The sequence below is a fragment of the Paroedura picta genome, chromosome 2 (assembly GCF_049243985.1).
Source record: "Paroedura picta isolate Pp20150507F chromosome 2, Ppicta_v3.0, whole genome shotgun sequence".
NCBI classification, from domain to species: Eukaryota; Metazoa; Chordata; class Lepidosauria; order Squamata; family Gekkonidae; genus Paroedura; species Paroedura picta.
Window position 1 is genome coordinate 126,095,791 of NC_135370.1, and position 27,998 is coordinate 126,123,788.

Genomic DNA, 27,998 nt, shown 5'->3' on the forward strand with positions numbered 1-27,998 from the left:
TGGCCCTGCATAACGCATACACGAGAGGCCGCTTTAGGGCAGTGGTGGCCAAACCGTGGCTCTCCGGATACCCATGGACTACAATTACCATGAGCCCCTGTAACTGTAGTCTCTGGGCACCGGTTTGGCGCTTTATGCGCGTGCTTGAGGCAGCGGGGCGAGGGTAGCTTCTTGTCCCGGAAGTGCCTGCGAGGAGATGGCGGCGGCGGCGGCGCCTGCAGCGGGCCCTCGGTAGCCGCTCCCGTGACCCATTCGGGAAGTCGCTGCTCCTGCTCGCTGGGCGCCATGGCGGATCACGGCGTCGGCTCCTCCGAGCACTTGGAGCGGCTGCACGAGATCTTCCGCGGCCTGCATAAGGAGTTGCAGGGCGCCCCGGAGCGACTACGCGGGAGCCCGGCCGCGGGTACGTGAGGAGTTTCGCGCAAGCCGCGGGAGGCAGCAATCGGGCACCGGCGCCGCGCCGCCTTTCCTCCCCACGGAGGGACGCCCCGAGCCCCGTAGAGGCGCCCGCGGGGAAAGGCAGTCTTCAACTGCGCCTCGACCTCACCCGCAACGCTGGGTCCCTGGCGCCGCCTCCCTGCGGAGTCCCTCGGGTTTGCCGTCTTTCTCGCTCGCTTTCCTCTGGCGCCTAAGTCAGCGGAGGCCGCATGAGGAGGAGAAGCGAACCCTTCCCCAGAAAGCTTGCTGGCAGGCTGTGCCTGAGGGCCTGGAGCGGGACTAGTAGAATACCGCCATCCCCCAGACTCTTCAGAAGGACCCTAAGAGTGTTTGGAAATCGGGCGGGGGGGGGGGTCCCCTGAAACAGGCTTGAAGATCAAGGTCACATTTAATTGTGTAAACAACAATGGATTTTGTGGTGTCCTGGGCCAATTGACATAGAAAAATGCCCCGTCCCTTTAAAAGGGGTTCCCTGGATGCTGTTTTATCTTCCTGCCCTGAAAAGTTTCACTTACAAATATCCACATGTCACACCGCTGTAAAAAGGGTAAAACATCTTTCTTTATACCTGTTGGCAGTCCTGCATTCAATGCTACTCAAAGAAGATGCCCCTGTCCTGTTCAGAAGGAAAACCTATTGAGTACAATGGAACATTCCCTTCAGAAGAGTTTCCAATCAAAGTAGATTTATTTACGTTAGTTATAGTCCAACTTTCTTACTGGGTTGCAGGATGGATTACACAAAGCCAACAGCATGAAAATAGGGTCTGAGTTGTAGAACCAACCAGAAATCTAATAATCAGAATTGAAGCAAAGCATAAGTGTTAACTTGCCACGTAAAACGGCAAATGGAATTTTGGGCTGCATCAAAAGGAATATCATGTCCTGATCTCGCGAAGTGATGGTACTGCTTGACTGTGTTCCGGTTAGACATCTCTTTAGAGTACTGTGTTCAGTTTTGGGCACCCTAGTTGAAGAGGGACGTAGACAAACTGGAGTGTATCCAGAGGAGGGCAATGAAAATGGCGAGGGGTTTGGAGACCAAGACATATGTGGAAAGGTTGAGGGAGCTTGATCTGTTTAGCCTGGAGAGAAGATGACTAAGAGGTGATACAGTAGCCATTTTCAAGTATTTGATGGGCTGTTTCATAGAGGATGGAGCAGAGTCGTTTTCTGTTATTCAGGTGTATATACTTTAAGATCCCGGAATAAACTTATTTTCCTGAAAAATGGTATTGGCTTCAAAAGGTTTAGACATTCTTCCAAGGATTCTTAGGAAAGGGTATGTATAGAATGACTAAGCAACTAAGAAAATACAGCCTCCAGAGGCAGACAGTTCCTTCATTTGTTACATGATCTTTCAAATGATGCTGATTTTCTTAAAATAGAATGTCTGTTTCTAGTTTGGTTTATGCATGAGTCGTTTTCTACATGTATTTTAAAAGTTTGATTTGTGTGTACTGCTAGTGACCTAGTGCAGAGTAATTTCTTGCTAGTGGAAATATGTTGTTCTTGAACAGTGTAATTTTATGGAATAATGGTATTAGAAAAAAGAATATCCTTGTGGGCTGAATTTTTTTGCTGTAACTAAATTCTCATGTTTGATAGTCAACAGATTATGACTATATACAAAGAAGATTATGAATTGAAAGACTTTTCACAAAGGATTCTGTGAGTTCAGCAGTGACCACATGACTCATGTGGGAGAGATACTACTACATCTGCTTTTGGATGTATTATCTTACTGAGAGAGCTCTCAGATTTCTCTGATCTTTCTGCAGATCTGTCACCATAGCATATTTTCTGCTTCCAAGTATTATAGTATTGTATCACTGTGTTTCAGTGTTTGCTTTGAGAGGCTGTTCTCTGACATCCTGCCCCCCCCCCCCCCATTTTCCATTTTGAAGTATTTAAATGTGAATTGAAAAGTTTGCTTGGAAGAGAAAAACTGGAAATCTTCATGATTATGTTACTGTCTGAGGCCATATAGCCAATTTAATTGAGACACTGATGAACTGTCCATATTTTGTTTCTACTCCATGGTCTGCAGCTCTGTAGATGGATTACAGAATGTTTCATTGAATTAACATCTTTTCTACTAATGAAATCCAAAATATTAATGATCAGAGAGATTCAGATTCTAGAAATTTGCATAAATAGTGGGCTTTTAAACACACATGCACATATTTGAAACTAGAGCCACATAGGATCCTTTCACACCTTCCCCAGACAGGAATCCGATGCCTGGCACTGAGAAACAAAGACACAGTCATCTATTGTGCGTATGAGGCAATATATGACATGACTCCACTACATGTTTGTCAGTTCATGCAAGCCTTTCCCTTCAAACAAGGGTGTAATGGATTGTGCAAAGTATGCCTATGTTTGTAGAGTTGTGTGTGCCAACTTCCTGTCTTTGTTTTTCCTGTTTACGTACATATAACCTGCTGTTCCCTTAGACTTGCATGATCCTTGATAGATTGTGTGAACTTGCGCTCTTATGCTGAGATTTAGATTCAGGTGTTGTTTTACACATATCTCATGTGAAATCATCAGTTTTCACAGAAACAAGCAGTGAAATTGTGAATATTGTGAAAATTATATGGTGAATGTGTCCCCAGAATACCTTTTGATAGCGCTGAATAGGGTTAATTTTCTTCATTTGAAAACATCCTTTTTGTATGTTATCTATTTTGTATTCTAGAAGAGAAGAAAAAGCTGTTTCGAGAATTTGAAGAAAAACAAAAAGAAGCAAATGAAACGGTAAGATTTAAATTTTGATTGGATGAAAAGGATCACTGGCAGATATGAAACCTTTTAAATTCTATTTGTTGTAAAAAAAAATCTTGCTGGGGAGATCCCACTTTAAACATTTATTCTGCATTTTCCCTTGTTTGTGCTTTCTCTTTTGATCCTCACTGACTTTAGCAATCTACCCTGCCAAATCAAAATGTTTTCAGTGAAAGGTTTTTGTTTTTGAACAGCTGATGTCCATGACATATCACAAACTGATCTTGAATTTCCTCTCAAAAGCAGTTTGCTGTGAAGCTTGGGAAGATCTATTTATTTTATTTATTTATTTTTTGTATTTCTATACGGCCCTCCCTGAAGGCTCAGGGCGGTTTACAAGGAAACTACAAAATAGTACAGGTAACATCATTCAAGTAACAGTAAGGTGGTAACAACAATGATAACAACATTTACATAATAACAATAACAACAATAACATTAAAGGAAGGTGAAACTGCAAGTACAAGAGCCCTAGCTCAACTCGTACTGAGACCCAGGGGCTGGGTGGATTTGTTAACAGTCATGGTAGGAGGGGAGGGCTTGGGGGCCAATAGGAAGCGATGGACAGGTCGACCTCAACCAAATGCCTGTTGGAGGAGCTCCCTTTTGCAGGCCCTGTGGAACTGTTTTAGTTCTGTCAGGGCCCTGATCTCCTCTGAGAGCTCATTCTACCAAGTGGGGACCAGAATGGAAAAGGCTCTGGCCCTGGTTGAGGTCAAGCGGGCTTCCTTGGGGCCAAGGACCACTAGGAGGTTGGAGGAGGTAGAGCGCAAGGCTCTTTGAGGGGTGTAGGCGGAGAGGCGATCCCTCAGGTATACTGGGCCCAGACCGCATATGGCCTTGAAGGTGATAACCAAAACCTTAAGCCTGATCCAGAATTCAGTTGGGAGCCAACACAGCTGCTGGAGGATGGGCTGGATGTGGGACCTCCGAGGTGTTTTGGACTAATTTCAGTTTCCGGATCAAGGATAAGCGCAGGCCAGCATAGAGCGAGTTACAGAAGTCCAGCTTAGAGGTGACCATTGCATGGATCACTGTGGCTAGGTGTTCCCGGGCCAAGTAGGGTGCTAGTAGTTTGGCTTGGCGGAGGTGGTAAAATGCCAGCCGTGCTACCGTCGTGATCTGAGCCTCCATTGAGAGGGAGGCATCAAGTATCACTCCCAGGTTCCTGGCGGAGCGGGTCACTGTTATTCAAGTAAAATCTAGCTTTATGGCATTACTTTTGTAAATATTTGGCTCCTGGCCTTTATTTTTGCTGTACTTAAAAGAATTCTGTGTCATTAGGGAGACTATGTGCAGGAATTTCCACAAGATGGCAATGGGGATTTAAATGTCATTAAGGAAGTTAATCTGTGTTTGAGCTGTATCACAAGAATGCAAGGGTGTTTGTGTGGGCGGGGGGTCACATCGAGCTTCCAGGGGGAGGCGGGATATAAAGTAAACAATAATAATAATTTAAAAAACGATAACATGACTGAATACTCTATTTAACAAAATTACATCCACATGGAAAGCTAGATATTGAGGAAAATGTTTCTGGTATATAGTCTTCGTCCTGACATGCTGGTTTGGGCAGAAGATGCCTTTTATGAAAGATCATTCAATCACTAGAGCCCTCTTCTGCAATCTGAAACAGACATTTTACCACCTAGACACCATTGTACCACCTCACTACAAACTGGACCTCAGTTAACTCTTTGTTTAAGGAGAGTGCAGATCTGGAGAACAGTTATGTAGAATAAGAGAATGAAGCAAGTGAGGAGGGAAGATTAAGGAAATAAGGTTTTATGAATGAAAATTACTAACTTTCAGCCATCTTCTGATTCATCATAGTACTGGATGATAAAAGCAAGCAGTTGCTGCAAACTTACTTTGTCCCTACTCTGGAACTGGCAACTGGTCCAGAATGTGGCCACATGGGTATTCACTCGAACACCATGGAGGGCCCAAGTACGCCCAGTTCTCCGGCAGCTGCACTAGCTCCCAGTTGAATTCTAGATCCAGTTCAAGGTCATGTGTATCTCAGGGACTGCCTATGATGGCCTATGTCCCTCAGAGAGCTTTGTGATCAGTATATGCCAAGCCTGCAAAGAAGTCCGCCTGGCCTCGAACAAAGCCATGGCATTTTTGGCCCTGGCTCTTGCTTGGTGGAATGAGCTCCCAGGAGAGATCAGGGCCCCCTTGGAACTCTGAGAGTTCCACAGGGCATGCAAGATGGAGCTCTTCTGCCAGGTATGTGGTTAAGGCCAGCGGAGAACCTCACTGAACATCTACTCAGGCCTCCCACTGCCCCCCCTCCCCTCTCCTATTTTGTAGGATGGCCTAGACAACACCAGCTCGTTAAGTAGGCTAGTACAAAATGTACAATCATACAGCATGCTCTGATATTCCTGGATAAAAAGTGTGGGTGGTATAATGTTTTCACAGCAGTGGTATACTGCATGGACAAATTGTCAAGCCAAGCTTAAGTATGCCCATATTTCAGGAATACATGTTAACAAATATTTTAATGTTTTATAACATATTTAAGCTAGGGGAAATGGAAGAAGAACTGAAATATGCTCCAGTGTCCTTCCACAATCAAATGATGATCAAAATTAGAACGTATAGAAGAGACCTTGCCATGTTCCAGAGGAAAATGAGAAGTACAGATTTGGGAGTGGTCCCAAGAGAACCTGGAGATAAAAAATATGGTATTTTTTCTGAAGAAAATCAACAAAGTGTGAGTTACAAATTTATCGTGTACAATGGTGTTTTAAAATACTACAGGTTTTTTTGTTCTTGCCAATTTTACTGTTGGTTTCACTGGGTTTTGACTGGAGCAACATTGTATAGAATTGCATTTATAGACATTTAAGCATGACTGGGTTTTTAGATCTAGATATTGTACCGTTCTTTTTTAATTCTTTCTCCATTGACAACTGTTGAGCTCCTTCTATGGCCTTGTGACAACAGCTGAATGAATAAATTTGAGCCAAGAGGCAACCAACACATTTAACTGTGTCTTTACTGTTCAGGGCTTGTGCCTGGGTTCTGTCTTCTGAGCCCAGTGATATTGTCTGGCACTCCAGGGAAGCATGCATCCACCATCTACAAATGTCGGTGACTTGTGGAAGGTGTCTGTGTGTGTGTGTGTCATTTTCCTGCCTCTGTTATTAGAAGGGTACTCTGCATTCTTTCTTGAAATCTAGACCAGTTACACACCGTGAACACATGAAACTGACTTACACTGAAACAGACCGTTGGTGTAATAACAGCAACAAGAAGTTTTATTTACGGTCATTCAGGTCAAAGTTCAAATGCACAATTAAAATATTGAATACAAAAATAGATATTTGAATACAAGTGTTTTTTTAAACAGATATAAAACATGTCAGGATTAAAACTCATCATTGAAACAGCATTGGCTGTATATCGAGTCAGTATGTTATTAAGTTAAAGAGGAAACTTTCTGGCTTATGTAAATGCCACACGATTTAATGGCAGCTGCACAAAATTTTGCAGTGTGTAAAGTTATTTGCGTTTCTGTATCCTTTGGAAAAAGACTCTGATATTGATATTGATCTATAGTTGGCTGGACTAGGTTGGTTCTTATGGCATTATCAATGGGACAGTGGAGCAAAACGTGTTCTCTTGCTTTTAGCGGGTTACAAGCATGGGGCTGGAATCTCTCTGGAATGGGGATTTTTCTATAGCGACCTTCCAGGACAGCTATGGGCAGTGCTGAGCAGCTGGCCTGAGCAAAGGCCTTCCTCTGTTTGTTGATTTCTAGAATTGTCAGGTGTGGAGCTGGGACTCATTGGTGCATCAAGATCAGCATTGTCTCCTCAGAATGGCAGCAGCTCTCAGGTAGAGAACTTTCACATCACCTACCACCTGATCCTTTTAATTGGAGATGCTGGGATTTAAACCTGGGACTTTTTGCATGCCTAGCAGATGTTCTACACTGAGCTGTAGTACTTCTCCACTATGACACTGAGTTCCTTTTATTGCTATGGTTAAATCCATAGCTACTCATTACATCATAAAGTGACCATTACAAGCAGAAAAGGTAGGCATCATTTAGATGAAACAGATTTTCATTTTCATATAAAAGCCCCCTGGGAACGGAGAAAGCAGGATCAAGGAAGGAGACTGAGTATAATTTTCTCCAAAAATACACTATATATAGCATGCTATGAATCAGTTCAGATATGACACTAAACCATGTTTTATCCATTAGTGAATGTGTAGAGTTGTATGACCAACCTAGTGGAACAAGGTAGGTCATACTTTTCCTGTCTGAAGTCAATTAAAATGCTGATATGGGAACACTCAGGAGTAAGGTCGAATGCAGCATTGAGGGCTACTCCCCAAAGGAGAAATATTGACTTATTCACTTACTTATACAAACTCACTCCGTGCTAGTAAAGGATCCCACTCACTGTATATTTACTTGAAAATCCAAATAGTTCTTTTTAACTTTTCTATACAAGTTTGCATAAGGATGGCAACATCAGTGTGTTAGTGCAAGTTCATGATACAAACTGCTTTCCCATTAAAACCGAATGGATCATTATTGAGGATTCCATGTGGTCACTTGGTTCATTAACAACTCGGTAAACTGGTTTGTCCTCCTTACCATCAAAGAGAATTTTAAAGCTCCTTCCTTGTCCAAGATATTTGGAGCCCAGTAAGCTCTATCATCTCCCAAGAGATAGGAGGGTGCAGATATTAACTGGGTGCAGATATCAACTGTTTGCCCCTGCAAGGCAACCAGCTGATAAAGAACAATTGCATGTAAATCAGAGGAATATTTAGGTGCATTGGAGTAGGAACTTCATAGTATGCAGAGGCTGGGGAGAAGAATAGCGTAAGTAGGTATGGATTTTCACTAAGGAGAAGAGCTGAATATTAAGCATCTGATATAAATAAACCTTAACTGCCATGGAATGGCAATGGAAGTAGGATATCAAGCTCTGGTAGCACTGGTATATGCAGTTTTTGTGGTGTGGCTGTGGTATGTTGGTATGTATTGTTGTTCTTTATCAGTTCATGCTTGCATTTTTATCATAGAAATGTTTTATATGAATCTCACTAGCTGGAAATTGTCTCTGTCTTTATCTTTCTAGTTCCTTTTAAAAATGGTTTACAATCTTACCTGGTGTTATAATATTTTCTATCAGGAATAGTACATTCCTTAGCTATATTAAGGTTTACAAAAGCACACAGCAGACAACTGACATTCTGGCAAAGTAGAGACTACAACTCTTTTGGAAAGCTATCTGCCGTTCTGTAGTCGTTCATTGAGAATCTTTCAAAAGGAACATTTTTCTCTGTCATTTAAATACATCTTAATTGTCTTTAGACTCAAGCACAGTCTCAGAGGGTGCTGCTGCTTCAGGGAACAGAAAGCTTGAACCGAGCCAGTCAAAGCGTAGAGCGTTCACATCAGATTGCTGCAGAGACGGATCAAATTGGCACTGATATCATTGAGGAACTTGGGGAACAGCGGGAACAACTGGAACGCACCAAAGGCCGTGTGAGTGCAAACAGGGCTGCTGTGGCACAGCTGTAGGGCCTTTCTGTGTTCAAAATATAGGTCTGTAGCTTACGTTCATGGAAATGCATGCCAGTTTAAGAATCATGAAAGCAGTGGCAGTGGGGAATGTTCAGAAAGCAGCCTGCGGGGGAAATTGAAATAGACTTGAAATTTTTATACTCAGGTTTCCTTTTCAAGAAAAAAGAACCCAAGTAAAGGGTGATTTTCTGTATATTTGCAATGTAATAAGTTGCTTTTAGGCTTCTTCCCTAGCACTAGACTGTTATATACGAAAAAAATATTAATCTGTCCAGTTTATCTCAGTAATCAGACTACCAGCTTGGGATCTTGCTGTACTCACTCCTCGTTCTTTTTGAATTACTGCCGGTTTAGTAGCAACTCTCATGCAACAAATTTTATGGGACCTTTTTAATTCTGTAATAAATCCTGTATAAAACAACAGAGGAAACTTAGAAGCTTAGTCAGTATTTTCTATTGTCCCTCCCCCCTCTTCTTTCCCATCTGACAGAGCCGGGCACATTCAGTACTTAACTCTTCTGTTTTTAACATTTTTAGTGTTTTGAAACTTATTTAACTTAAATTCTGTTTTTTGGATTTCAGCTTTTAAATATGTAATTTCATTTTGTTGTAATCCACCCTGAGTCTCTGGAGAGAGGGCAGAAAATAAATGTTAAAATAAATAGCCGTATTCCCTCTCCTTCCATTGCTAATGCCTGCTGTATGAGTGTGTGAGTACAACACGAAAAAACAGGCGGTTCTGAATAAATATCCTAACAGAAAAAGAGAGAACCTGTCTCAGGCTATCAAAATCAGTTAACAATATCTTTTATACAATCTCTATTTTAATGATAAATGAAACAACCAGAACGAACTCTAGATTTTGTTCCGTTTTCAAAGTAGACCTTTCATCGGTGGTTGTTTCCTATGTGCAGAAAGTCACAGAAAAATTACAATCAGTGTGAATTCCATCATCACGGTACATAAATTAACAAAGCCAATTTGCAAAAGAAGCATACCTCCTATGATTTTCAAACTTATCCTAAGAAGTTTTCAATATTTCAACCTGTAATAAAATATAATATAAAGAATGTTTGCCAACTAGAAAACATATTTAAGGTTATTTAAATTGTATAGCTCTTGAAAAGTCATCTTACCAACTCACAATTTTAATCAAAATTCTCTGCATATAATGCCGGCCTTCAGCTCACAGGTATGGGAGAGCTTTGTCCAGATGCCGCTCCCACTGTATCATTGTCAGGCTGGAGTAATTATGCTCAAGCCCCAATTGAACCTCAACTACTCCTAGCTTGCACTTAAAGGTATAGCTTTATAAAAAGCAAGAAAGCTCCAAACTAATATTCAAACCCCTAGGTATCAAAGTGTCCAATGAGTACATATAAAAGTTTTCTCACGAAATGGCTCACCATTGGAGCATCCATAATACGATGTCTGAGTCTGGACTGATGCTCTTGGATCCGGATTTTTATTGAGCGACTGCTAATTCCGATGTACAATTTAGCACAAGGACTTTTACACAGTATATAACATTTTTACTAGAACAATTGATAAATTGGTTCACCTTAAAAGAAAAGCCATTCCTTGGCTCATTAAACTCTTTAATTCGGAGCAAAAACTTAGAGACTCTGCAGAAGCCACACCTAAAGTTCCCCTTAGGTAAATTGCTAGAAGACATCTCTGTTGGCAATGCTTTCTTACTGACTAACTCCCCTATATTGTGGTTGCGTCTCCATGCTAATCTAAGACCCCTTTCACACCCTGGTAGATCCTTAACTAAATGCCAATGTTTTAATATGATTTTTCTAATGATAGTGGCAAAGTAAGAGTAATCAAATGTACAAGTCAATTTCTGTTCAGGTACACATTGTCGGTATTGTAGTAGAGCATGTCTGTCTTGAGCCTCTGCCCTTACTCTAGCTTTGCTATTTATCATTTCTGGGTATTCCCGTTGTAGAAGAGTGTTACCTAGTGAATGACTGGCTTCTTTGTAAGTCGTATCCAGAGCATTGATGCGTCTGTCTTAAAAACTGCCCATAAGGTAAATTTTGTATAAGATGAGGTGGGTGAAAACTACTGAAATGGAGAAAAGTATTTCTGTCTGTTGTTTTTTTAAAGGAAGATGTGCTAAGTTTGCCTTCTGGTGTTAGAGTGACTAAGGTGTCTAGAAATGGTTTTTGTTTGAGGTCATGGTGACCTGTAAACTTACAGTATTTGCTGGCGTATAAAACTACTTTTCCCCCCTGAAAAACATGCCTCCAAGTGGGGGGGGGGTCGTCCTATATGCCGGGTGCACTTCAGTTGGGATAGACATAGCTGTCCATAGTGGCCCATAGTACTGTAATGTAATGTAACAAACTCTATATTTTGAGTGGAAATGTTGGGGGGTCGTCTTATACACCCAGTCGTCTTATACGCCAGCAAATATGGTAATTGTGGCATGCTGACTATTGCACCATTGAATAAATTGGTCAATGGAATCGTTCAAATACACAATAAAAATGTCATCCAAAAATCTGGTATAGAAGTGTATGTTCAAGAAAAAGGGATTTGAATTTTCATCTTGTTATATTGTTAACTGATTTTGATAGCCTGGGACAGGTTCTCTCTTTTTCTGTTAGGATAAGTGTGTGAGAGCAGCCTATTCCCTCTTCTTATGGCAGTCACTACTCATTCTGCATGGCAGTTTTTTTCCTGAAGGCTTCCCTAGGCCTCAGCATTAGGCTTTCAGGTATCATGGGGTAAGGGGAAAACAAAGAAAACGTGCCTTTGCAAACTTAATGGTCCCAGGAGGTAGGTCAATCCTTTTAGGTTTAAAATGTTGACAGGTCTATTATGTTCCTGTGCTGGTAGAGGAAAGGGGTAGAGGAAAGCACATGCTGCAGGCCTGAGAAAAAAAGCAGAGTTTGTGGTTATTGGATACAACTCATTGTAGAGGAAAAAAACATATTCTAATCTCTTATGGTTGGATGAAGATATGCTTGAAAATGTAAGGAAAGAAGTCAGAAGGGTAGCTAAAGAGTGGGTGGGATGGAGACTTCAGTGACGTTAGTGTCTTTCTCACTAGCCAAATCAGTTAATTTATGCAAATTTACCAAAATTACATAAATTATAAAGGTTGCAGAACTAAGTGTGCCTTCGGATTTGACTAGTTTGGGCACAGAATGTTAATATTTTAGCATAGGATGAACACAGACTTGATTAATGATGTCTAACTATGCTTATGACACTTTAGCTTGTATGAACACAAGCCGTATAGAAATTAAGACCAAATGCTAATTGATACTCCTGCATGGGAGTTCTGATTTTCCCAACATAATGTGCAATATGTTGCTTGTTTGCATTTTAAGGATTTAAGGTTCTTCTTAAATCCTGTTCTCCTGTTTAGTTAATTTGTTACACTTTCACTAGGGTGCTAAAATGCACCTCAAAACTCACGGTCATGTTCTGTTCCCCTATCAGCATTTCAAATCTAACATGCAAGTCTTTCTTTTTAGCTAGTAAATACAAATGAGAACTTAAGCAAAAGCCGGAAGATACTACGCTCCATGTCCAGAAGGTTAGTAAGAGTACAGGTATTTTCTGAATCTCTAAATAACAAAGCATCTAGAAATTACTTGGTCATTGTTGTGTGAGAAGCAATATTGAAGGAGTATAGAATAAATTGTTATATTGGACAAGGAAACATTATACTTTTGTTCATATTACAATCCTATTAATACATGTCTTCAAATAATCAGTACTTCAGATAAATCTTTATCTTCAGCTTAAATACCAAATTCTAGCATATCTAATGAATTTGTTTATTTATATCCTGCCTTTCCTCATGCTTCAAGGCAGATTCTGTATATTTTATCTAATATGGAAAAAAGAATATTATGGAATATTATATCTAGAATTGGATCAAGTGGCTGCCAAATTTAAAAATATTTTTGGCATTGGGCTATGCCTGGTTAGATACTAGTTATAACAAATGTGTAGACCCCTCAAGGAATTTGGGTTTGTCTGTGTTACTGTCATTATAATTAGATTTATAGAATCACCACTCTCAGCCCAGCTGTGTACATAAATTTAAAATCAACGTAAGTTAAAATCGGTCCAATAGGATATTTAAAACATTGTGTTCTGTGCTTCCAGGCCTCTCCCACATAGCTCTCCTGTGTTATCAGAACCAGGGTTTTGAGGGAGGGTGGGGGTTCTTAGCTGTTAATGGTGGTCCAGACTCAACCAAATGCCTAGTGGAAGAACTTCCATTTTGCAAGCTCCAACAGGGTCTATGTCTCCTCTGGGAGCTCATTCCACTAGATTTTGACCAAAAAGACCCTGGCCCTAGTTGAGGCCAGGCACACCTATCATGGGCCAGGGACCACCAGCCTGTCAGAACCAGCTGAGTGTAATGCTCTTCAGGGACATATTTGGAAAGGCAGGCCCAGACTGTGAATGTCCTCAAAACCAGCACCTTGTACCTATTCTGGTAGTCCAGTAGGAAGCAATGCATCTGCCTGAGCACTGGGTGTATATGAGTATTCCAGTGTGTTCTGGTAAGGACTCTGGCAGCCACATTTTGGACCAGCTGTAATTTCCAGAGTAGTGATAAGGAAGAGCCCATGTAGAGCAAGTTATAGAAATCCAGTCTGGAAGTGACTGTTGCATGGATGACAGTAGCCAAGTGATCTAAAGCCTGATTGGGCACTAGTTAGCTGGTGTAGATGGAAAAACACCTGCTGAGCTACTTTAATGACCTGCACCTCCATAGAGGGAGAGGCAGCAAGCATTACCACCAGATTCCTGGCAGTCTGTGCAGCACTAAAATGCACACCATCCAGGCTGGGCAAGCACCACTAGATCCTTCCTACCCAGCCACAAGCACTCCATCTATGAAGGGTTCGGCTTCAGGTAACTGTCCTTTAACCACTCAGTTACAAGCCTCCAGATAGCTAGCCAGTTGTTCCAGGGGGTGGGGAGGGGGAGAGTTTGGTTGGTCGCTGATCAAGGAGGTAGAGGTGGGTGGCATCAGCAAATCGGTGACACTCAAGCCCAAACCTTCAGACCAACAGGTAAAGATGGTGCATGAAGATGCTAAATAATATTGAGGAAAGGACTGCCTCTTGTGGGATGCAACATTGGAGCATCAAACAATGGAATTGGTCCTCCCCAACTGCAACCCTGTATCTTTGACCCTGGAGAAATCCCAGTGTTGACAGGGTGGCATGCATCAAGCTAACAGCTCATGACTGACAACATTGAACACTGTTGTAAGATCTTAACATCACATGCAGTGGCAGTCCACCTTGGCCCATTGTCTTCAAAGGTCATGCATCAGGGAGACGTAATAGAACCACTTCTGCAAACTCCTTACATTCATGATAGTTTGGATTCAAGCCCCAATGCTGAGCTTTTTTGCGTGCTAATGTATTTTTGTGCATGCTACAATTATATGGAAACTGCAAAAGATTCCACCCATCATGCTGATTTCATCTGTGAGAATTTTTTCCTGTAACATATTTGACTAGTTTTTCCTATTATCTTGCTTTAATTTAAAACACTTTAAGAGGTAGTTTGTAACTAAATAAATAAGTAAACAGAGCCTAGTGGTGCATTATACTAACTTGCTTTCATGGACTTGAACCCACTTGATGAACATAAGTAAATAATTCAGATTGACTCAATTCAGACATAATGTAAAATATTTTATTTAAGTTATTTCTGGACTGCTCAAGGCAGCTTATAACAGTTTTAACCAATAAAAATAGCATATCTATAAAACTGAATCACAAAATCAGTCTAAAACCAGAAGAAGAAAAATACCACAACCGAAGAGCAGCAAAAACATAAGGCAAAACAACCTGGCTAAAATCTACAAAACAGTTAATAAAAATATCAAAAGACCATCAAGTAAAATGCCTAGAGGAGAAAACTGAAGTAAAAACTCATGGTTTCTTCTATATATTGTTGGTTTATCTGCAAGCCAGATTCTGGTTTCAGAGTGCTTCAGATCATGTCTGTTGCATCTGTAAGGGGGACAGCTAGTACAGTGATTCCCAACATGGAAGCTGGGAGATCTTTGTGGCATTGTAGCCTGGGGGTATTATGCACTAGGCAAAACCTCCCAAATACTCTGCAAAAAAAAAAAGTATTTTCTTGGTTTCTGCATGTGGCATAGTTTTGCCCACACAAGCTCCACCGTTGTATTTTTGATTCTGCATGGCACTCACCACTAATGGCAGCAAGCATGCATTTTCTGCATAGTTTCCTTGCAGTATTGTAAACTTGCTTTGCTACAACTTTTTCCTGTATGCTGGTTCCGGGGACGCCTTTTTTCCATGCATAAACGTTACTGTATTTTTTCTCCTCCACTGTGCTATTGTATACCGATGGCTGAACAGAAAGCTTATGAACTACAGTTCCCATAAGGCTCTGCTAGCAGCATGTGTCAGGTGACATTGCTGTTGACCATCACCTAGTACAGTGGAGGATATACTCCTTCCACTGAGTAACTCTTCCAAATGCATAATTGTTTACTTTGGTCTACTATGGTATACAAAAAAACTGCAAACAATGCAGTATCATCACATATGCTTAAACAGGAATGTTTTTAAAAGGGGAGATTTAACAAGGTCAGCAAACTGACTTTGGTGAAAAATTGTGAGTGCATAATACCCCCTGGAGAATGCAGGAGCATTGCTGATGGTCAAGCTAGGATGTCTTTGTTGGCATGACATACAGAACCAGGGGCCAAGATTTTGTCGAGATTTTGAAAGTTTTACATTAGCCGTTTTTATTCTACTCTTTCCAAGCAGATCACTTTCTCACACTGTTACTAATTCCTAGCAAAGAAACTTGTGACAGCTTTTGAAAAATTCCCTTGAAGATTTCCCTTTTTTATTGTGCAATTCTCTATTTGTTAAATTGAACAGTAAAACAAAATCAGTCAGTGGCACCTTTCAGACCAACAAAGATTAGCCTATACAGATAGCTTATTTGAAGCACATGGGATTTGATTCTGTCATCTTAGCTGAGTCAGACTGCCTCCATCCCGGTCTATGTCAAATGGATTTATTTTTAAAGATACACACATTAATGTCTCATTTCTCCTTTTAGGCTTATGACAAACAAACTGCTGCTCTCCATCATTATAATTTTGGAACTAGCCATCCTGGTAGCCATTGTTTACTACAAGTTCTTCAGCTGAACTTTCATGACCGTGTTCTGCCTGGATGTCAAAGACTATATACAGACATTGTCAAGCCAGAACACCTTCTCACAGGCTGAAAAGGATGGATTATGCATTGCAGCTGAAAGACTACAAATGTGCTGTCAATCTAGACAATGTGCTCATCAGACAATAATGCATTACTACCAGAAGGAAGCATGGCTAGGAAGAAAGACAGGGTGCAGTAAAATGCTGGTAAAGACTGTATAATTGCAACATAAAGTAATAAATATTTCTAAGTTGACAGTGTGGTTGTCTAACTCTTAATACAGCAGTTTAGGCATGCAATGAAAAACCTTTAGCTGCTCTATACAAGACCAGAATGCAGTAGTCATTGGGAGGCCTGCCCATAGGAGTAGATCATCAGCAGAGCTGAATAATGCCTATTATGAAGCATAGGCCTACACATCAGTGACCTACATCCGAACTTGCTCTTCACTGTCAGATTCATCTGGAGAACTGGGTGATGGAAGTTCCTCAAAAACCATGTGTGCACCTTCTCGGGTCTGACCGAAGCATGTAGCAACCACATCGACTGCAAGATTAACTGTTGCACTCACTTCTTCTTGTGAACCTCCAAGCAATGGATTTACTTCTACGATGTCCATAACAGAAAGCAGGCCTGAGGAATTGTCAGGAGGAAGGGATAGAAATTTTTAAAAACAGATTGTCGCTCCTACATATAGGACATATTTGTGTGAAATTCAGCTTTCTAGTTATTATTATTTATTGAATTCCTAGCCCGCCACTCCCACAGAGGCTCGTGGCGGGTTACAATATGCATAAAATCCCTAATAAATTACCCCTAAAAATATGCTTTTCCAGATCATTCTATTTTGTTATCAGGAACCCCTTTCTTAGATGTCTGCTGTCTCTGCTCTGACACCATCATGGCCAAATTTGCTTGACAGCTGTTTTTGGGGCTAGCAATGCCATGCAGAGAAGGCAAGGTCTCTGCTACAAGCATGGGTGAAACTTCCATCCTGCCTACTTAGATGCAGTAACTCTTTGTTACCTTTCTGGGAAGCCTCGCCTCTGCCTCCAACGCAATGTCAGGAAATCCCAATATCATCCTGGATTCCCCCTGAATTTTTGGACTGTCCATTGTTTGCATTCCTTTGTGCTGGCTCCTGTAGCTATAGCTGTTCTTCTAGCCAAAATTGTTCAGTCTAATCCCTCTGCTAGCTCAGAGGCTTTTCTGGAACCAGCAAAGCTCCCCCCGCCCCCTGGGACCTTTGGAACCTCTTGATCATCTGAACAGATAATGTACCCATCTCAGCAGACTGAGGATAAACTACTCTCTTAAAAACCCTTTCCCCCATCTTTAAATTCCCCACTCACTTTGTGTGACCACTCTCTAGTGAATAATTCCCACTCAGCTGCAAGCTTGTGGCTTTCTCTTGTCATGTACATGTCCTCCTGAACACAATATTTCCCTCAAATTCTAAACTTTGATTTGGAAAACATTTGGTTCATTCATGGTTACTGGTAGTCTGTTAGAAACACTTTGAGTTTGCTTGCCTATTATTTTAGGTAAAGTTCCCTAAATCCATGTTCTGCTTCTTTTATTGGGTAGTATGTCACTTTGGAAACTATAGAAACACTGTAGGTGAACACAAAACTGATATAATAAAACTAAAGAAACTTTGAATAGTGCTGCCAAAATATGAATCTATGTCAGGCTTTCTCAACCAGGGTTTTGTGAAACCCCAGGGTTTCTTTATGGCCTGGGAAGAGTTTCCTGAATGGGTGGGAGTTAATTTTTATATATTTTCTTAATAAACATTTATTGAGTGATATGATCATATAAGGCAGTGGCTCTCAACCTTGGGGTCGTGACCCTAATTGGGGTCGCCTGGCCCCTTCCGCGGGGTCTCCAGGTTGGTGGCCGCCGCAGTGGTGGCAGTGGGCGGTGGCAGCAAACAGCGGATCTATGGGCTGTGGCGTTAGTGCCGTGTACCGACAGGCGGTACGGCTGCAGCAGCTGCTTGCAGGAGAAAGTCCCTGTGCAGCAGGGTTCTGGGCACGAGGAGGCGTCAATGCAAGACTGACCCCCTCCTGGGGCAGGAGGCGCAGAGGGCTTTGTAACAGCGCTGGGCCACCAAGGCTCAGAAGGCTTTTCTCGAAGTGCGCCAGCAGGCTCTGGTAGTTGATGGTGAGCGTGCCCGAGAAGGATGAGCCACTGCCACCCGAGTCCTCATGAGGGGGCTTCTGCTGGCGCCCACCTCCCAAGGGCACAACAAGGGCGCCTCGCTTCCCCCCTGGCCGCCCTATTGTTGTGTGCATTCACACGCACATGCCCACTTTTAAAAAAAATTGTTTGGAGAGAAAAAACTTTCTGTCTGAGACGCTTCCATACAGATCAACTTAAACCATCAGAATAGTTTTGCAAAGCACTGGCCATGCAAACATATTGTTTTTTTTGTCTCATGTCATGTGAAGCTAAAAGTAAAATGTGCTTGGCTTGTTCTTACCTGTATTATGTACTTCCTCTGAAATATACATGCCTTCACGATATGTTAAGCCACCCTTGACAGGAGTCCCTGTCGCTGGAGCCAAGGCTGGGTCAAAAGCATCGATGTCAACACTCAGATGGATTGGTCTTTCCTGACTGCAAAAGGAAAAGCAAACTATTCTATAGGTCTGCCCCTTGGCAATAAGCAGCCTGTTTTGGGGGACATTCATTGAAAACATTCCTTGTCAGAGCTTTCTTACCATTCATCTCTGAAATGCATTACCTGCCCAAAAGGTGTTCAAATGTTCTTTCCATCACCTTCTGGATCCCGAGACGATCAATATCACGCATTGAAAAATACTGGATGTCATAGTTCTTCAAAATATAGCTGTTTTAAAGAAAAACATTTTATGATATTATTGTATACTGTTTACAGCAGAGATTCCCAAATGGGTCCATGGGAACTCCAGAGGGGGTCCATGGCTCTTCCCCTCCTGCCGTAATGGATGCAGCCACATGCTAGGGAACTGGCAGTTTCCATTGCTCCCCTTCCCCTCCTCCTAAGGATGAACGAACTCTCTCATGGTTTTGGCACCTGGGAAGGGGTCGAGCTCACACGCCTACTCCTGCCTTAAGCCACCTCCTGTCTCCCCCCTCCCAAGTCTGCCTGTTAACCTGGGTGGTGATGTCACTTCTGGGGGCAGGGCAAGGCAGTGTGGCCAGCTGACATCACTTTTGGGGCTCCCTGAAGCCTAGAAAATTATTTCAGCGGCTTCTTCATGGTCAAAAGGTTGAAAAGGGCTGGTATAGCTTTACAAAGCCCATAGCTTGTGTATGCAGCAGTAACCCAAGCCAAGTGCTTCTGAATGGTAGCATAATGGTGAATTCTACAAACCCAGCTGTATTGCACTTACTGTTCAGCAGGATCCACGTCCCTCAGGCCGATATAGACAATATCTGATCGTGAAAGGCAGGGCTTCAGCCAGGAAAATCCAGGAAGTTGCGGTACCTATGAACAAAAAGAACAAGGCCCTGAAAGAACTGCATGAAAAAACCTTCTACAGCTTGCGTGTAATAAGAAAAACTGTCTTGTATTTTATCAACTTTTTGAAACAATGTATTAACTATGTTTTTATGTTTTATGCTGTTTCAGTAAATTCCCCCTGACGAAGCTGCATACAAAATCCATAGGGGTTGTGGAAAGGGTTTTCCTTCCACAAAAAATTGTTTTTTCTTCATTTTCATTAAGCCAATAAAGGTATCTTGAGTCTTCTTCGATTCCCCACATTTTAGCATTTTAGAATGGTTTCTAGCTTTTCTTTGCTTCTAGCTTTAGTATTCAAAAAGATTTGATGTTGCAATACTTAACACTGCATTAATGTATTTTAACATTAACAAACATCTGGAGGAAAATTTGGTGATCCAAGGAAGTCAGCATGGATTTGTCTCCAACAGGTCCTGTCAGACCAACCTGGTTTCCTTTTTTGACCAAGTAACAGGTTTGCTGGATCGTGGAAATTCGGTTGTCGTTGACTTGGATTTTAGTAAAGCTTTTGATAAGGTTCCCCATGATGTTCTGATGGATAAATTGAAGGACTGCAATCTGGATTTTCAGATAGTTAGGTGGATAGGGAATTGATTAGAGAACCGCACTCAAAGAGTTGTTGTCAATGGTGTTTCATCAGACTGGAGGGAGGTGAGTAGCGGGGTACCTCAGGGCTCGGTGCTCGGCCTGGTACTTTTTAACATATTTATTAATGATCTAGATGAGGGGGTGGAGGGACTACTCATCAAGTTTGCAGATGACACCAAATTGGGGGGACTGGCAAATACTCCGGAAGATAGAGACAGAGTTCAACGAGATCTGAACACAATGGAAAAATGGGCAAATGAGAACAAGATGCAATTTAATAAAGATAAGTGTAAAGTTCTGCATCTGGGTCAGAAAAATGAAAAGTATGCCTACTGGATGGGGGATACGTTTCTAGGTAACACTGTGTGTGAATGAGACCTTGGGGTACTTGTGGATTGTAAGCTAAACATGAGCAGGCCGTGTGATGCAGCGGTAAAAAAGGCAAATGCCATTTTGGGCTGTATCATCAGGGGCATCACATCAAAATCACAATATGTCATAGTCCCATTGTATATGGCACTGGTCAGACCACACCTGGAGTACTGTGTGCAGTTCTAGAGGCCTCACTTCAAGAAGGACGTAGATAAAATTGAAAGGGTACAGAGGAGAGCGACAAGGATGATCTGGGGCCAAGGGACCAAGCCCTATGAAGCCCCTGGCAAGCCCCCCCCCCCAAAAAAAACCCCAGAAATGTGTCAGTTGTAAGTCAGTGAGGGAGTGGAAGCCAAATACCAGTTAGGCTGATAGTTCTATACTCCCACAAAGAGAAGTTCCTTTGCTCATATGCTAGAATAACTGCTTTCCAACTGGCTTGAGAATACTTGCACCGATCAGATTAAAGGAATTCTTACATATAATGAGAAGTCGTTTTGTCAATGTGGCACCCTTGAGGCCCTCTTATAAGTGCATTTTTCAGGAAAAGGCTGTTCTTCATGTGTGATATCTTTGTTTTACCTTCTTAGGTAACTGTCAAAACCCAGTGAACAATGGAATGAAGAACCTGGACTTCATAGATGGCAAGCAAAATTCCCATTTACCTTATCTTGAAGCTCTCTTAAGAGAAATGAGACTGGCTGTCCATGGAGGTTTCCAGACATGGTGGTGAGTGGAGTATTAATATCAGCATGGGCATCAACCCAGATCACAGACAAGTGTGGGTATTGCCTTGCATGGCCACTAATGGAACCAAGCGCTAAGCTGGAAAATAAAACAAATGCAGGTTTTGTACACAGTGTGCCTAGCAAGTAACTTTGTTAACATGGACTTTCACAAATTTACTGAAAGGCCAGTTAAAGGAAAATTAAGTAGTCTGGCTCTGGATGCTATGCCACATCCATTACCACTGGCACAGATTTTTATTGAGGAAGTTAGGGTGACTAAGGTTGAGGCTGGGGGTGGAAGTTAGCATACTAAGAATTCCGGGTTTATATATGAAGGAAGTTTGAACAGGGGAGAGATGTATGGTAACACAATCTACTGAGCTCTGCTTCTTTCTTGGGAATTCACATAAATTCACATCCAGCTTTTCTAAACCCAATTCTGATAAGATTTGTCATATGAATCTTCCGATCTCTAAAAAGCAGCATCAGCCACTGCCTAATAACAGAATACCAGCTTTTCCGTAGTGACCAAGCAAAGACTGCTTCAACAGAACAATACAAACAGAACTAATGTCAGCAAAAAGGCAAAAATAATTAATTCGCTAGTCATGAGTTTTCAGAAGATTGATTGAAGCATGCTGAAATGCCATATATGCAAACAGCATTGCAACAGCCAAAATAAACATACAGACCTTAGGATATTCCCTTAGAAATAATTTGAAAATTGTTAGGGTGAAAGCAGGAATAAATAAAAAATGTGGTATAGTAATTAATATACTTCTTGCCCCTGAACTTCCAGATTAAGAATATTTGCCCTCTCTTAAACCTAACTTTAGAGCCTCTTGTGGTGCAGAGTGATAAGGCAGTGACATGCTGTCTGAAGCTTTGCCCATGAGGTTGGGAGTTCGATCTCAGCAGCTGGCTCAAGGTTGACTCAGCCTTCCATCCTTCCGAGGTCGGTAAAATGAGTACCCAGCTTGCTGGGGGGTAAACGGTAATGACTGGGGAAGGCACTGGCAAACCACCCCGTATTGAGTCTGCCATGAAAACGCTAGAGGGCATCACCCCAAGGGTCAGACATGACTCAGTGCTTGCACAGGGAATACCTTTACCTTTAAACCCAACTTCATTTTAGATGGCCTGAAACATGACATGCACCAATGGCAAGAGATTCAGGATTTAAGCTAACCGCAGTGGATGGCTGCCTATAAATTTTATCCTTGCCATTTTTTAGTCCAATAAAAACTCTCTTCTCGTTCCTCTGCAGTACAATTCTATGCAAGTTTCTCCAGTATTGTCAAGGAAAGACACTAAAATGCTCCGTCCACAAGATTTGCTTAAGCCTATTTTAATCCAGTGAACTCCCACACCTATTTCCTCCCAGCTCACCTGTGATCACCTCCAAGGGTTACACAACTGTGCCCAGCAGCCAGAGCCTCATGCACAGTGTCAGCCAGAACTTGGTTAGCTGACCCTACAGAACGCGGGTATTTGATTCTGTTGTTGTAGACCTCATCGTTGGGCACTTGAGTGAAACTGAGGTCTCCAAAATCATATACTTGGCAACCTGAGAACAGAAAAATAAAGTTAGTTTACATAACTTTACATAACATAGTTTACATAACCGTAAAACGGTGATGGTACTGCTTTACTCTGCTCTGGTTCGGCCTCACTTGGAGTACTGTGTTAAGTTTTGGGCACCCCAATTGAAGAGGGATGTTGACAAACTGGAATGTGTCCAGAGGAGGGCAACAAAGATGGTGAGGGGTTTGGAGACCAAGACATATGAAGAAAGGTTGGGGGAGCTTGGTCTGTTTAGCCTAGAGAGGGGATCTGATAACCATCTTCAAGTATTTAAAAGGGTGCCATATGGAGGATGGAGCAGAATTGTTCTCTCTGCTCCAGACCAGAGCCAATGGGATGAAATTAATTCAAAAAAAATTCCGTCTCCAGATCAGGAAGAAGTTCCTGACAGAGTGGTTTCTCAGTGGAACAGGCTTCCTCAGGAGGTGGTAGGTTCTCCATCTTTGGACATTTTTAAACAGAGGTTAGATAGCCATCTGATGGAGAGGCTGATTCTGTGAAGGCAAAGGGGTGGCAGATTACAGTAGATGAGCAATTGGGATGTGAGTGTTCTGCATAGTGCAGGGGGTTGGACTAGATGACCCATGAAGTCTCTTCCAATTCTATGAATCTATGATACAAGACTCCGGGGAATGGTGGAGGACAGGAAGGCCTGGAGGATCATTGTCCATGGGGTCGCGATGGGTCGGACACGACTTCGCACCTAACAAATGATACAAGAACAAAGCCCAGTCGGGTAATAGGAAACACTAGTACTCAGTATTATTATTAATTTGATTGATTTATTACTTGCTACTCCCAGAAAGCTGACTTGCAGTGAGTTACAATGAAACCTTACAATAAAATGATGACAATGCCCCTTAAAATTATACCCCACCCCCATGGTGAATACTAATCCTCCTGGCCTAGATGGAAAAATGCCATGTGGGCTAATCTTGTGACCAGCACTTTCACTAATAAGGAAGAATCAAGAATCACCCCCAGAATCCTGGCAGAGTGTGAGATGTTATGCTGGGTAAGTGCACTTTCTGATCTGGTCCCTTCCTACTCAACCACAAGATGTCTGCCTTGGAGGGGTTGAGTTTCAGGCAACTCTGCTCAAGCCAGCTGGGCTAGAGGACATGTATGATGTTAAAGAGCATGCAGGAGAGAACTGCCCCCTGCGGGACTCCACAAGGGAGTTGAAAGGGGTGGGACAACTCTTCCCCCACTGCTACCCTCTGTGTTCAGTTCTGCAAGAATGAGATCAGCCACTGAAGGGCTGTCTCAAGTATCCCAGGTCCAGCAGGGTGGTGGTCCAACGCGTGGTCGACAGGTAACATCATGAGGATAGACGAACCACCCCTATCCAGCTGGTGTTGAAATCGTCTGTCAGGTTGACCAGCACTGTCTCCACCCATGGCCAGGACGGAAGCCAGACTGGTATGGGTCGAGTGCCAAAGCTTCATCCAAGAATGCCAGGTACTGGTCCACAGTGACCCTTTCAACCAACATGCCGAGAAATGCAAGATGCAAAACTGGTCAGCAATTGGCCAGGTCCTGCGGATCGAGTGATGGTTTCTTCAATAAAGGGTGAATCACCAAACCCTCAGTGCCCCAGGGAACTCCCAGGATGAAAGGAAGAGATTAATAACACTGCCAAGGAGTCCTCCTATCCTTGGGTAACTCAATTTGAATAACCAGGATGGACAGGGATCAACAGGGCAGCTGATTGCCGTCACTGACTCTAGCAACTCGTCCAGTTTGGTTAAAGCATCGGGAGCCATCAGACGTTATCTGCCAAGATGGCCAAGGGGCCTCCAGTTCCCTTTCTGTACCAAGCGTAACAGGTAGGTTGAGGTGGGACAACAAGACCTTATCTGCAAACAAAAGTCATTAATACCTCAGAGCTTAGATCCAATTGGATAGAATTTTGCCACCCTTCCTTGAGGGCAGTAAGCAACTGAACTAAATAATTGTGCCAGATGAGAGCTCATGGATGCAATGGAGGTGGCAAAATATTCCCATTTTACCCCTTTCACTGGCATCTTTATAAGCGTGCGATAGGATGTTCCTGAAGTTTTGTCACAAGTCTTCCTCCGCACTCTCTATCGCTCCCCCTGTTTGAGGCAAGATTGGAGAGGGCACCAGGGAGCGATCTCATCAATAGCGGCAGACAGGTGGGGCTGCCAGTCCTCCACCAGCATTGCCAATGGATCACCAAGAGGCATCGGGTCCCACAGAGCATTCAGGAATCCATCTGGATCTAAAAAATACACCCACTCCCCAAACAGGGAAGGGGGTAGTACCCAAAACCAGCCTTCAGGGCCTAGTGGTGTGACCATGGGATGACATTGGTCACCATCAGATCCACTTCTACACTTCAAAGATCAAATCAAGGATGTGGCCGGGTTGATGGGTGGGACCAAAACCAAGCTGCATTTCAGTTAATGTGGCTGTTCACAATTACACTTTTATATCCAGTGTGCATCCCACTGAACCAATCCAATGTCCTACCCTGTGCTTGTACCATGACATTTCCAAGCAGAGATAGATACATCCTGTCTACCATTCAAAGACCTGCAACTCCATTCTCAATGGATCATTGGAGGGTCATGGGCTGCATTTTGGAAACCCAAAGCTTTTCTTGGCTGAAATATTATCCAAAAAGTGGTTTGCAAGTCCATGACTTGCAAATCTTATGATTGCATGCTCATTCTAAGAGACAATTGTTTCTGGGGCAAACAAGTACATGTTCTTGGAATTTTATCTAGGCATAACAGAAGTTGAGGCGAAATGAGTGACTTTCCCCTTGTCCTAAATGTCATGGTTGATTTCTCAATAAACAGAACCAGTATTTTCAGCTAACTGTTCCAATCACTTATATGGATAGGGTGTGTGGGTCAATAAGTAGATACTTCTATCCTGCTTTCCAATGGGAGACCCAAAGCAGCTTACAACATTGGTCTTCCCTTCTGCATTTTATCATTACCACAACAGCCTTGTTAAGGGGTGGATTAAGTTTAGAGATAGTGATTGACTTGAAGACACTCAGTGAATTGCCATGGCAGAGTAAAAATTCAAACCTGTTTCTTCTAGAACCTAGTTTGACACCCCAACCACTACATGGTTTCTCTGTATATTACAGTCTACAGTGCATTTAGTGTAATCCTTATGGAAGTGCAAGAACACAGATTCACCAGAGTTAAACTGGATGGAGGCTTGTCCTTTAAATCCAATATTGTTTCTGGCTCTGTTTTTTTGCACTTATTCCAAAAAAATGTTGCAATAAGACCCAGGTCATCAGACATTGCTCAGTCTCTAAAAATCAATCACCAGACTTTTAAACAGTAATGTTACGTCATGGTCTGAGGCAACAGTGCTGTGTTCTGTCAAAATACTACGTCACAGTGCTTCTGTTTAAGAACACCCTGACATCAAGGCTACTCTTCCAATACTGGGCCAAACATTCTGGCTAGTGAAATGGAAGGTGCATTTATAAAGCTAGATCTTGTTATCCATTTATAGCCAACCTAGAACTGCTTTAGCTCTTATCCAGAGTTGTCCCCTTTCTTCTGTAGAGTTCCCAAGAAGGAGAAAGCCTGGAAAACACTCTGTTCTTAGCAGAATTTATTTGTCACGATTGTCCGAAATTAGTGCCACCCTATCATTATTTAGGTGAACTGACTTACTGATTGCACCAAAAGAGGAAATACTGGGTACTTGCTGTATGTGATTTGCAACCGCTACTTCAAAGTTCAGGGGAGTGATTAGTCATTGTTAACGACAATATAAAAACGTAATTTGATTTAGCTTTTAAGTCTGACTTAAGTGAAACTTGGTTTTACTGGACATTATCTGCAGGCAAACTATTACAGCTGACTTGTCATGACAAAAGTTACAAGCCATAAGTAGACACATATTGTTAGCACCCATTTTACAAACTACAAAAGAGAAGTCAGTGATTCATAAGACAGAATCCATTAGTAATAGCTGAGGCTGACTCATCTGCCAAGAAACAAAAATCCAAAATTGCAATAGAAAAAGGCTCGTCCTAATTAATGTTTATTGTGTTTCATTTCATAGATAGCTAACACATTTTTCTCTCTAATTTTTTGTCAGAGCTATCAACTGATGCTCCAGTCCAAGGTGCTGCTACTGTCTAGTCTAACCAGTCTGTTCCAAAACAGAACCTGAAACTAGGAATGGATCAGAATCAAAACTGTACCAAAATAAACTGCATTCTGCACAACTCTACAGCCTACATACCCATGACATAACTGAAGCTACCCATTTCTCTCAGTTCCAGCTAGAGAACACTAAGTTAATATTTCCTATGTCCAGACCAGATTCATCACTTTGAGTTGCTTGAAGAAAGGATGGGATGCAGAAATACATTCGGTGATAAAAAGCCATCTTTGGCCAGGGGGGAAATTCCAGGGAAGGAAGTGCCTCCGGGACAGCTTCTCACTCAGCACCGCGGGCCTTATTCAGAACTGCCTTAGGAGATCGATTTTCAACACCTCGCCAGGGAGCCCTGGTGACTCATGGGCGAGGGCGGGAGGTGATGGGTCCGGAAACGCTCCGGCCCGACTTCCTTACTTGCTCCTTACTTACCCAAGCCCGAGAGCCTCTCCACCAGCCCCGCGTTCCGGAGGGCAGCAGGACCCCGATCGACCCCGTGTCTTTTCTGCCAGGCAAAAGGGAGCAGTTAGAGGGAGCCACGTGCTCGCGGGCAGCCCAGCTCTGCCGAGGGCGCCACTACTGTCTGCCGCCCGGCCGGCGCGGCAGAAGCGCCTGGAAATTTCCACTCCGGACGCGTCGGGCCCGCCGAGTTTCCACCGCTGCCGCGCGCCCCCCTCCCCTCCGGCTATCCCCCCCCCCCAGATCCTCCCCCCCCCCCCCCAGACCCAGAGCAGGGCTTTCCTCCCCGCCAGGGGGCCGCAGCGGCCGGCCGAGAGCCGCGCTGGCCCCGGGAGAGCTGAGGCGGGTCGGGCGGGTGGCTCACCTGCCCCCTGGAGAAAGGCGCGCCGACGAGGGCCACCGAATGCGCCGCTCTCCGCTGGAGGTGCGCGGAGGAGGAGGAGGAGGAGGCGGCTTGCCTCCGGAAGAGCCGGGCGACGCTGGTGCGAAGAGACATGATGGCTGCGGGCGCTCTGGGGACAGACTCGCAATCTCGCTCAGCGGCTTCGGCGGCGCCGTGCCGCCTTTTATAAGTCTCGAGCCGGCTCTGCAGCCGCCCGGCCCGCC

At 43.0% G+C, this 27,998-nt stretch overlaps 2 protein-coding genes across 2 annotated transcripts; one reads left to right on the forward strand and one right to left on the reverse strand.

Moving 5' to 3' along the window:
* Nucleotides 1–8: 8 nt before the first annotated feature.
* VTI1B (vesicle transport through interaction with t-SNAREs 1B) lies at nt 9–16,241 on the forward strand. The gene is made up of 6 exons (XM_077322506.1): nt 9–403; nt 3,142–3,200; nt 5,758–5,949; nt 8,575–8,748; nt 12,282–12,343; nt 15,886–16,241. Exons 1-6 carry the CDS (start codon nt 286–288, stop codon nt 15,974–15,976), a joined length of 696 nt encoding a protein of 231 aa, XP_077178621.1. The 5' UTR covers nt 9–285; the 3' UTR covers nt 15,977–16,241.
* ARG2 (arginase 2) lies at nt 14,462–27,997 on the reverse strand. Its single transcript, XM_077322507.1, has 8 exons — nt 27,757–27,997; nt 27,366–27,438; nt 22,575–22,752; nt 21,123–21,282; nt 19,367–19,461; nt 18,736–18,840; nt 18,472–18,608; nt 14,462–16,619 (listed from the first exon to the last, which is right to left on the reverse strand). Exons 1-8 carry the CDS (start codon nt 27,886–27,888, stop codon nt 16,414–16,416), a joined length of 1,086 nt encoding a protein of 361 aa, XP_077178622.1. The 5' UTR covers nt 27,889–27,997; the 3' UTR covers nt 14,462–16,413.
* Between the last annotated feature and the right edge of the window lies 1 nt (nt 27,998).

Bases quoted from the DNA above. Each gene is read 5' to 3' on its own strand.
- VTI1B (XM_077322506.1), top strand. From the start codon at position 286: ATGGCGGATCACGGCGTCGGCTCCTCCGAGCACTTGGAGCGGCTGCAC. The intron at 5,950-8,574 runs GTGAGTTACAAA...AATTGTCTTTAG, and splicing joins CTGAAGAAAATCAACAAAGT to ACTCAAGCACAGTCTCAGAG. The intron at 12,344-15,885 runs GTTAGTAAGAGT...TTCTCCTTTTAG, and splicing joins CTACGCTCCATGTCCAGAAG to GCTTATGACAAACAAACTGC.
- ARG2 (XM_077322507.1), bottom strand. From the start codon at position 27,888: ATGTCTCTTCGCACCAGCGTCGCCCGGCTCTTCCGGAGGCAAGCCGCC. The intron at 27,439-27,756 runs GTGAGCCACCCG...TTTGCCTGGCAG, and splicing joins CGCCTTTCTCCAGGGGGCAG to AAAAGACACGGGGTCGATCG. The intron at 22,753-27,365 runs GTAAGTAAGGAG...TTCTGTTCTCAG, and splicing joins GGAGAGGCTCTCGGGCTTGG to GTTGCCAAGTATATGATTTT.